Below are 11733 nucleotides of genomic sequence, written 5' to 3' on the forward strand. Positions count from 1 at the left end.
AAAACTAGCCTTTTTCATTAAGTAAAAGCTTTTTGATCTTAAATTGAGATCTTCAGTTTTAATCATTGTAAGACGAAAATAACTGTTATTACTATTTGCCTATTTATTAATCTCAACTTCCTGAATTAAAGCAAAGAGGTAAAACTATAAGGTAGGAGGTAAGACTTTGCACATTGCGGGTAGATTGCAGTCTATTATGACAAATAAAAGTTGGTTAGTATATAGCTTAGTAGGGACATTGCTAATCAGCAATGGTGCAGGTCAAAAAATGCTGACGCAAGTCAATATTTGGATGAATGACCATTTAAGAAGTCTAAATAGTTTTTACCTGTCCAATGTGCCTCAGAGGTTACCGTTAGTTCCCGGTCATAGTCGCCATTACTGGTCTTGGTCTTAGTTCTATATAATTTTTTTTTTAAATAAGAGGACTTTCAATATCCATCGGTAGGTATTTTCATCATACTCAGCCTAATCTGCTTGAATAGTTCGCTCCAACTCATCTTAATTTATAATGTAAATTACATTGTGTTTGGATTATCACATTTTTTTTAGTTTTCGTATAGATTATAAAAAAAAAATTATGGTATTCATCTGTATGTCAAGTATCAGATTAAAAGTTCCCTAAAAATTATGCTCCGCCGAATCGATGTCGTAACTTAAGACGTTTTATTTCAACGCCTAGGTTTAGTAAAAACGGGTATAACTCACACACTACTTTTTATACTACGACAATACACACATCGCCATCCAGCCTCAGAGTAAACGTAGCTTGTATTATGGGTACTAAGATGACTGATGAATAATTTTACAAATAAAATAGGTACTTCAAAAATACAGATAAGAAACACCCAGACACCGAAAGTCATTCATGTTCATCACAGACATATTTTTCAGTTGTGGAAATCGAACACACGGCCTTGGCCTCAGAAAGCAGGGTCGCTGCCCACTGCGAAAATCGGCCGTCAAACAGCATTACTAAATTACTTAAGGGATATTCAAACTAAAGAAACTAGAAGGTGAGCGATAACCATTACAACGACCTTTACTATTCTTACCAAACTTGCAAACTCATACTCTCATGGCATAAGGCTTTGAATGATATTTTACAAACTCTCACTTCAAAGCATATGTTCAAAGACTGAGCGCCGTACCTACTCATATCGCAAGATGCTGCCAATATGCTAGGCACTTCAAAACTAAACGATGGGCCACGACCTTGTCTCAGAAGCGACGATTCAGAGCGGTGCTATTGACGATAAAAACAAAAATGTCTAGAAGCTTTTGTTATATCGTCAATCGTACTAGTTATCAATATTGATCTTTATCGAGATTTCTGGTACAGGGACAAAGTCGTGGCCATGCAATAACGGCGTTATATAGTTTGTCCACGGCGCCATGTTGCGGCTTCTACGACCCTGTTAAAGTTCTGGCAGCTTGTTGCAATAAATACTGAGCATAGTTGTCTTCCAAGTGCTAACCGTACCAGTTTACTTTAGATTTAGAGTTAGCTTGAAACATAACAGTTAGGAATGTGCAGGAGACCTTTAAGCTCTAGTTTGATTCTATGTTGCTTGATTCTATGTATCTATAAGTTTGTTATATGCAGGCATGGATTATGCAGAAATAAAACAGTTACAAATGGTTTTTTTATCTTACAACAAGTTATCTACCAGTTAGCCCTTGATTGCACCTTTCTTGATCTCACCTGGTAGTGAGTGATGATGCACTCTAAGATGGTAGAAGGCTAACCTGTTAGGCAGTATAGTAGTCATACCCCTAATCGGTTTCTACGCGACATCACACCGGAACACTAAATCGCTTAGCGGCACGTCTTTGCGGTAGGGTATCTAGCCACGGCCAAAGCCTCCCACCAGACCATAGAAAATTTGAAAATGCTAAATTCCCAATTGCCCCTGCTGAGAATCGAACCCGGGACCTTCTACTTAAATTCACAGCGCTCACTTGCGACAGGGAGGTCGTCAAAAATTCGTCGTAAGTTATTTGATTCTGTAGTTCTTGGAATGCTTTTAAGTATCTATTACAGGATCTTTGATCTTTGATCATACATCACTTATCTAACTATGCATAATATATCAGTATATTAGTAACATAATATATAAATTTGAACATTTAAACTTTCAATATACTGTATATTATTCTACTAGTCAAGCCTTTTCATTTGATACCCATATTGAAGGCGTTGGAAAAAGAATATGTAATCCGCCATTTTTTGGCGGCGGCCATCATGGTTTGATTTTCATTAAGAGTAGCAAAGAACACTCCCGACTAATTCACCTGTTCTAAGTAAACACCACCTCGTTTTATTCTAAGTAGCTTGGAGTGATATTAAGAAGTTATTACCTAGTATGTTTCTTGTATAGAAATTTGATACGAGTATCTTTTATGTAGCAATATAAATTGACAGTACAAAATATGTGCTGTAAGACCTTTGAGTTCTCTTGTTTGATTTTGTTTGTCGGAGTGCTTCGAATTATTTTTATAATATCCTGTTTATGTAGGATGTTAAATTTTATTATTTTAATTGAATAATTAGGTTAAGATGATATATAATTCATATATTTTTTTGTTTTGTTTGACAGTTCATAAATAGGAGTGCTCCGATCGTCACCAAACACTTTACAGGATTACTCGCCAGTTCAATCCGGAGATTCCCTGAAAGTTTCATTAAAATCGGTCCAGCCCTTTCGAAGCTTATACAGAACCTACCCACACACTTTCTCTTTTATATATACATATATATAGATAGATATATTGTAATGTATTGCTCTATCCTGTCAATAAAATCTCAGTATCAGCTCGGAATTAGAAAAATAAGAGCTTAAACGCACTACTCTGCTTCAATTTAGTTTGGGAGGTTAAGCAAGGCCATAGATTATAACTAGAACTGTCAATATTGCCTTAACATGCTCCCGAAGGCACGGAGATGGGCGGAGTTCATTTCCTTACTTTGGGTTAGTACTGAAAATCTCTTGACAGACTAACCCAATAAATAACAAATTAATGCATGTCGTGGGAATTAGACCCATGATCTCTCAATCCACAGAAAGCATCTGTTACCTTAAATTCCTTGCTATGAATTTAAGTTACTAAAATAATTTTGTTGGCTTTGACATAATATTATTTAGTGCAACGATTGTACTGTTACCGTTTAGTAATATATATTTAGTATGTTAGTATCTAAATAGTAACATATTAAATCAATGTACTGTACGGTTGCATTAGTATTTGTTTTCAAAGAGGATACACACATTGCGTTAGAATTGTATCCGTTTTAATTATAACTCAGTGCTTGTATCAAAAAATATTATGTCAAAAAGGCTGAAATTCAGAGATGTAAAACCATTCAAAAAAAAAATCATAAAGCGTCACAAAATGTTAGTGTTTATATTTTGAACATAGATTTTAATATGTAACTAACGATTCCGAATAAATATATTAATTATTTGAGGTAACCAAATAACGCAATCAATATATTTGGGCCGATGGAAAGAAATATTATAGTTTGTGCTGATTTAAGACCTTTAGATCAAGACGAGTTGGCATTTCGAAGAAGAGCTTTACGAGACGCTGTGATTTGTATAGGATGGCTGAAATTAGTAAGTCGTGGTCATTTTGGCCTGATAATAACCGAAAATAATTGTTACGTTATAGTCAAAATAACGACTGGCGCAGTCGGCAGCGACCCTGCTTTCAGTCCAAGGCCGTGGGTTGATTCCCACAACTGGAAAATATTGATGTGACAAACATGTATATTTTTCAGTGTCTGGGTGTTTATCTGTATATTATAAGTATTTATGTATATTGTTCATAAAAATATTCATCAGTCATCTTAGTGCCCATAACACAAGCTATGCTTACTTTGGGGCTAGATGGCAATGTGTGTATTAACGTAGTATATTTATTTATTTGAAAAAAAAACATACCTAAGTCCGCTAGTGGGTCTAAACATTGCATCCCTCACTCCTGTAATAATCCTAAATATTATTATCAACCAATGACCGCCCAATACAATGCTCAGATCTTCTCTACGAATGAGCAGGATTTTGGCAATAGTCTCCAGTCTAGCTTTTTTGGACTTCTAAGATTTAAAAATGTTTGATAAACATGAATGTTTTTCAGTGTCTGGGTGTTTATCTGTATGTTATAAGTATTTATGGTATGTTTTATTAAAAATATTCATCAGTCATCTTAGTACCCATAAAAAAAAGGCTTACTTTGGGGCTGGATGGCGATGTGTGTATTGACGTAGTACATTTATTTATTTATTTAAAAAAAACATACCTAAGTCCGCTAACCTACGTGCCAGTAACGTGGTGGGTCTAAACATTGCATTCCTCACTCCTATAACCATCGTTAATATTTTTATCGACCAATCACCGGTCACTACAACGCACAGATCTCCTCTCAGAACGAGCAGGAGTTTTGAGTAGATGAGAAAATGATTTATTCTTATTTTTTATTTGACCAGAAATTAGCAAATCTAGGTAACAAATATTAAACCCATACATCTTCAATTTAGAATCTTACCAGAACGTAAAGTTGCTTGGCTGAACATATTTGTCGGTAGTACGGTCAGCCAAGTTAAAGTCTCTTACCAAACTGCCGCTGGGGACCTCTACAAATCGGTAGGCACTGGTCACTCCCCACTGCGCCAGCGAGGTTCACAATCGAAACAGACGGTAAGAATGCAATAGAGACTCTGGGCCTGAAATGCCACTTTTGTCTTTTAAACTGACTGGCGATGATGATGTCAAAGTCAAAGTCAAAAATATCTTTATTCAAGAAGCCCCTAGGTGGCACTTTTGATGCTACATAAGAATTACACGGTAGTGACATGATGGCGATAACCACATTCGTAAACTTAAAACTAAAGCTACGAGGGCTCCAAACGCGTCCTGGTCTAAGACGAAGACCACAACAAACTTAGCCGAGTGTTTTTTTTTTGTTGTCAATGTCACAACAATGTCATTTAAAATTATTAGAAGAGCAACCTGGTTAGAGCAATAATTCACACCCAAGATTTTTTATCGATTACGTAGTCCTTTATACTATAATAGGACTTCTCTACAAGTTTACGTTTAATTGATGATGATGATTGTAAATCTATTTATATTTCAGATATCTGTATTATGCTACATGATTTTGTACTTTCTGGTAGTTGTAAACAGCAAAGAGTCAAACATGTCAAAGGCCATCCAGTTTATGATATTGGCAATCATACCTTTGATCATTCTTAACGGATTGCTTTTATTTCTGGGAGCATTGGAAGTGAGTTTATTTTTAACTAGCCACTGCTGGCAACTTTGTTCGCGTTTGTTTCGGTTTCTTAAAATCATGTATTTATTCGGTTCAGGTAGCCGTCGCGGATTTTTTATTTTGAACGAATAAATGGAAACAATTCCGTAATACACTTTTTTTGCGCAACTTAAACCGTTACGCAGCGTAAGCCATGAAAGCTGCAAGAGTAATTGTTTTTATACCAAATTTCATTTATAAAAATCCGAAAAAAAAAAATTTTTTAATTTGTACCATTAGTTCCCGAGATTAGTGCGTTTAACCAAAAAAGCTCTTCAGCTTTATAATATATTTAGTGTACATACCACATAATATTGACAATATTATGTTATTTAATAAGAATAGTGAAAAGTGTTTATCACGGATAGCTTTAAGTACTGACTAAAAACAGCAGATTTTTTGAGGAAATACACGGAATAGTATGAACATTTTGATTTATGTATTATAATCTACGACAATCGGACAAAACAACAAGACACCCAACTGGGGTGTAATAAGATTTTGGCATACTTAATTTTATGATAATTTTTTTGTGTATTTGTGTGCATTAATTATATTTTATTTCAAAACAAAATACCACAGACCATATCTCGAATACATGTTCTCTACGCATGTTCCCAGTACTTGGTTGTTGAGTTTGCACTTTGCAATATATAATTCCTAAATTGTTTCAATGTTTTACACTACACATATTGGAGCACTGCTTTACTAGCATAACAAAGTATAGTTAAATAAGTCAAATATAATAGTATATTAGAAATCATATCTTTCAGTAATTTTCACGTGTAGCTTTTGTATTTTTGAAAGCATTGGAATTAATATATGATTATTGTAAAGATGGCAGAGTTTTCCTTACATTCAGCAATCCAATATAACATAACTTAATACGCGTACATTCTGTGCTATTAATAGCATCAAAATTTAATGTTTACATTTTTATTAAGCTTTGTATGTGAGTGTAGTTTTACTTGACTATGCTATAATAGTAATAAATGCTTTTAATTCAGGCCAAATACCCATATGACAAAAATTAAAACAAAAAGTAGTGTTAAGATAAGCAAATAAAGACTACGATAATATAACTTAAATCAAATTAAAATTGCAATTATATACAAAAAAATATATATGAAACTACAATTACAAATTTCAAGAAATAAAAAATAAAAATAATTATATGCGAAGCCATGAAAAGATTCCAACTTTAACTATATACTAACAAACAGTTTCCCTGACTGATTTTAGCCCTGGTGGTCAATCTCCGAACTTCTGACCTGGGAATAGAACCCAGGCTCTCGTGATTTGCAGTCTAATAGTATAACCACATAAGCGGTAAAAGCCCAGTGGGTAGGAGCTCGACTTCACTATCGGGCGGCCGAGATCTAATCCCAGCACGCACCTCTAACTTTTCAAAGTTATGTGCGTTTTAAGTAATTGAAATATCACTGGCTTCAACGGTGAAGGAAAACATCGTGAGGAAACCTGTATGCCTGAGAGCTCTCCATAATGTTCTCAAAGGTGTGTGGTGCTCACCAATCCGCACGGGGCCAGCGTGGTGGACTACGGTCATTACCCCTTCTCATTGTGGGAGGAGACCCGTGCCCGGTAATGGTTTGATATGATGATAAAAAAACTAGGCCAAGGAGGCAACTACTACACTATACCTAGCCATAATAATAATACAGAAGTAGCAAATAGCAAGTATCCATTTATGATTAGTCTCTTAAAAATGTCATAATATCTCTTACAAATTTACATTCTTGAGTGAAAAGTGCTTTCAAACCGACACAACGCCATTCATTATTCTCGCCTTCCTCAACGCATTTGCAATTCGCGTTCAAGAAATGTCGCGAATAATTTAAAATCACGTTTCACATTTCCCAATACTTTGCAGGAGAGAATAGCTAGATACTCTCTGAATCGTACTTTGGCTCTACGCTTTAATTAGAGTAGGTACAGTGTAAAGGTTTGAGTACATTGGAGTTAGCCAAACTATGCATTGCCTTTACATGACATCCAGCTCAGTTTTTTGATATTTGTAAGACCAGCATGAACGAGGTCTTTATGCTTGCCTTAGTATTTACACATTTGGATATATACTTTTCTATTCAACTTAGTTAATTTAGTTGCAGGGTTATTTAGCTCGGTTTTCAATATAACTATATGTTTCTCTCAGTAATTTTGTAGTTTGTAGGTTCGTTTCAGTGTATAATCTGTTAGAAAACCTAATAAATAATAATCTCTTGGAAGTGCTGTAATCTAACATTTGTAGTTGCGATCCGATTCGCCCACTTTGTGCGTGCTATTTGTAGGCTGGGGAATTTTGGCACTACCGCACAAATCTCTTTTCATAATCTCTCATACCCATAACAGGATATATTCTAGGCACTCTACTCTACTCTGTCAATTAGTAGTCCCTGTCACACACTGCGGCTTGACATTTTATCCACATTTTTAGAAATTTCTTTATGAGATGTACTCCTGCTTAACAAGATACTACAAATGTGTATGTGAGTGAACACCAAGTTTCTTATAAAAAGCGATTTTAGTTCACCAAGAAGCTATTATTAAAATAAATTAGAAAATATTAAAAGAAATATTTAGAAAAAAATAGCTCTCAGAGCAATTAAAACGCGCTAAATGCTTTGACAAAATGTCGCCGTGTGCACCTTTATTTCTAAAAATTTTAGTTTTCTCCTTATTTCGAAGCTTTTTAATTTGATGCGAACAGATGTTCAAGTAGAACCTTTCGAATACTTTTTACAGGAAAGAATTTGGGCACTCGAGATCGGCCTTTGGCTTTGTATTGCGATAGCGTCGTATAACACGGTGCTAGGAGTTATGGGCGGAATACACTTCATCCGGACCGGACATTTGACAATGCATTTTATGCTCGCAATAGTATTTGCCCTTTTGGCGATATCACTTTTCAGTAAGTCACTATTTTGCACTTTATAGATTCGGATTTTAGTTTGGAAATCGTGTACTGTTTTAATTTACATTGCTATTTTTAGATTATTATTCTTGCTGCTATAACCCAGTGTACTCAATTAAACTGTGATGGCCCAGTAGATATGGTTTTATTTTCTTTATCGGGTTTCGAGTTTTAGACTCGGAGTTTGATACTCAGTCTATCTTTTTTGATTTGTGAGCGTTTTAAGTACCAATATAAATATTACTCGCTTTAACCGTGAAGGAAAACATCTTGAGGAAGCATGCATGTCTGTGAGTTCTCCTTAATGTTTTCAAAGGCGTGTGAGTCTACCAATCTGTAGTTCGCCAGCGTGGTGGACTACGACCTAAACTCATGTCATTTTTTAATGAGATCCGTAATGAATTGATATATGATGATGATGATGATGATTCGTGGTTTTCCCTTAGCAGTTTATAGTGCCCGTATATGATAAACCGGTATGCAGCTAGTTCAGTCTTAAGCATAGGCTGACTTAAACTTAATCTTTTTCTTATGTCTTATCAAGGTATCACATTATATATTTAAATATATATATGATAGTTATATTTATATATATATTTTATTTATATATTTGTATAATTTTAAATCTTATTTATTGCACCACCTACCTCTTTTCTATGTTTTTTCCTTTTACGCCATTGGTTGCCTGGAAGAAATCGCTATGTTGCGATAAGGCCATCAAATTGCACTCTCTTGATATGTATTGATATCTCTGTAACTACTTTTTTTCTTTGGTGTACAATAAAAGTGTATTCATTCATTCATTCATTCATTCACATTATATTATTGGAACTACCCCAGATATTTTTAAACAACAAACTTTTTCCTTTCAGCTGTCGTATGCCACGATGTCTTACTAATACATGCTTACAAAAAACATCTGAGATCCTCTGTGACATAAGTTTCAAAAATTAGAGAGTATATCGTAATTTTTCTTCCACAAAAGATCGAATATAATTTTGTTATGTATAATTTCTTTTATTTTCGGGAGCTTGTATATGTTCTGTTAAAATCCCTTTAGTTTAGGAGTGAACACCAGGCTTCTAATAAAAAGTGTGTAGTTTATTATTATTTATTGATTAAAGAGTAAAATGTTTTTGGGACTCCGCCATTTCATTTAATATTCACTATTTCATTTCATATTCTATTTTAAATTCATCATTTGTTAAATAGAATAATTGGGAGTAGAAAATTGAAGGTTAGATCAGCACATGTCAATATAACCTTGTCAGTGAATAATATATAATGTCGCAATTGTCAGATAATTTATTAATAATTTATTTATACAAAAGTTATTTGACGGCCGAGTGGCGCAGTGGTCAGGACTCTGCTTTCTGAGTCCAAGGCCGTGGGTTCGATTCCCACAACTGGAAAATGTTTGTGTGATGAACTTGAATGTTTTTAGTGTCTGGTTGTTTATCTGTATATTATAAGTATTTATGTATAATGTATATTATTCATAAAAATATTCAATAGTCATCTTAGTACCCATAATACAAGCAACGCTTACTTTAGGGCTAGATGGCGATTGGTGCATTGCTCTAGGATATTTATTGTTTTTTATATTTATTTAAAGAAGTATATTTAGAGATTTTCAAAAAACTTTGCAATTCAAAATTTTATAAAACTGTTGAATTGTTATTCACTTAGCTGTTTACAATTGATCCGTTTGATAATATTGGAAATAAATAATCCCAATTGATTATGATATTTGTCGCTAGCTGGCGTATAAGTCAAGAAAAAAATATCTGAGTTATTCCCTGGTCGCGCCTAAAGAAGTTTTACTTCAAAAAGCGACTTCAGTTCCCCAAGAATCTATTAATAAATTAAATTAATATTAAAAAAAACAGCACTTAGGGCAATTAAAACGCGCTAAATGCTTTTGACAATATTCATGACAGTATTTATAGCTAAAAAATTTGATCGGTTATCAAAGTGCAACAAGTATATATTATGCATTTTCTGCCCTTATATTAATTTTCTGGTACCAAAAAATACATCCTTTTCCATCCACCGTCTCGTGGGTGTTCGGACTAACCTAAATCCAACCGTCCCATTATATCCAACGTCATTCTAAGCCGAAGTCCGAGTCTCATAGGAGGCCTCCTTTTTCCATTTGCAAGAGGAAAATCCACATGAATACCTTCGACAGATCCTTTTAAGTAATTATTCTATGGAACATGATGTTGTCGGACGAATAATACATTTTCCATAGAATATATTATATTTAATTCGTGGACTCTTTTTTTTCATTCATAATCATCAATCAATCAATCCATTTTTATTTATTAGCTGATACAGGTAAATCCGGTGACACAGAAAAAAAAATGTAGATCTTAACGGTACAACGCCAAAGTGCCATGCAAATGCAAATTGTTATCAGGGTAGTATTTAAATTTTAAGTGATGTTACTACTAGGTACAATTGAGATATTGGCAATTATCATAATATTAAATACAATTATGAAAAAATATTTACAATAATTCAATCATACAATGACTATCACTATCATTACTAATATTATAAATGTGAATGTAAGTTTGTTTGTTACGCTTTCACGCAAAAACTACTAAACCAATCATCACGAAACTTTGTACACATATTTGTGAAGGTATTATAAGTAATAAAGGATGCTTTTTATTCCGAAATTAAACCCAGTTCTCTCGGGAAAGGGGACAAAAGTGTTTGACGATTTTACACCAGGCTTAGCTATCCTAAATGCATAAAGTGCTGCCACATTTATAAGGCACATGTCTTTCGAAAAACAAAAGCGGACAATGTCGCGGGCTACAGCTAGTTATTAAATAAAAGATTACTATTTAGTTTATATGGGTACATTTAAAAGAATACTATAAATAAATAATAACTTACTAATGTAATTTTAAATATTCGTCAATAGTATAAAAATAATGTTTATTTAAATATTAAAATTTATGTCATTTGTTAGTGGCTTAATTTCGTCAGGTAATTTATTGAATATTTTTATCGCCATAATATAAAAACTATTGTTATAGATAACATCATCTCATAAACCATCTCTATTTCTGGCTATGTCTATTGTAGGGAATTCCAAATGCCACGGGTTTGTGCCGCTGCTCCCTGCGACGCGCTTGATGTCGTCTTTTTTTAATAACTGCTAATAAATTGCATTTTTTCCGTTTCCTCGAGTAGACAAACATAAGTAGGTTTAATTTCACTAAAATTAAATATTAAGATTAAATATCACTTGCTTCAGCGGTGACAGAATACATCGTGAGGAAGATTGCATGCCTGAGAGTTATCCATATATTCATCCATAGTTATCCATCCATTTTTGTGACAGAAAAAGACCCAGGAAAGTACTACTGCAATGCTTATTTGTGGCATTGATGTATTGCCGGTTTAATCTGACGGCCGATTGGCACAGTTTGCAGCGACCCTGCTTTCTGAGTCAAAGGCCGTGGATT

At 34.0% G+C, this 11733-nt stretch overlaps 1 protein-coding gene across 1 annotated transcript; it reads left to right on the forward strand.

Moving 5' to 3' along the window:
• The first annotated feature begins 3488 nt into the window (after positions 1–3488).
• LOC120631731 lies at positions 3489–9188 on the forward strand. The gene is made up of 4 exons (XM_039901413.1): positions 3489–3617; positions 5140–5289; positions 8080–8245; positions 9121–9188. Exons 1-4 carry the CDS (start codon positions 3504–3506, stop codon positions 9186–9188), a joined length of 498 nt encoding a protein of 165 aa, XP_039757347.1. The 5' UTR covers positions 3489–3503.
• The last annotated feature ends 2545 nt before the right edge of the window (positions 9189–11733 follow it).

The sequence above is a fragment of the Pararge aegeria genome, chromosome 18, assembly GCF_905163445.1.
Source record: "Pararge aegeria chromosome 18, ilParAegt1.1, whole genome shotgun sequence".
Classification (NCBI taxonomy): domain Eukaryota; kingdom Metazoa; phylum Arthropoda; class Insecta; order Lepidoptera; family Nymphalidae; genus Pararge; species Pararge aegeria.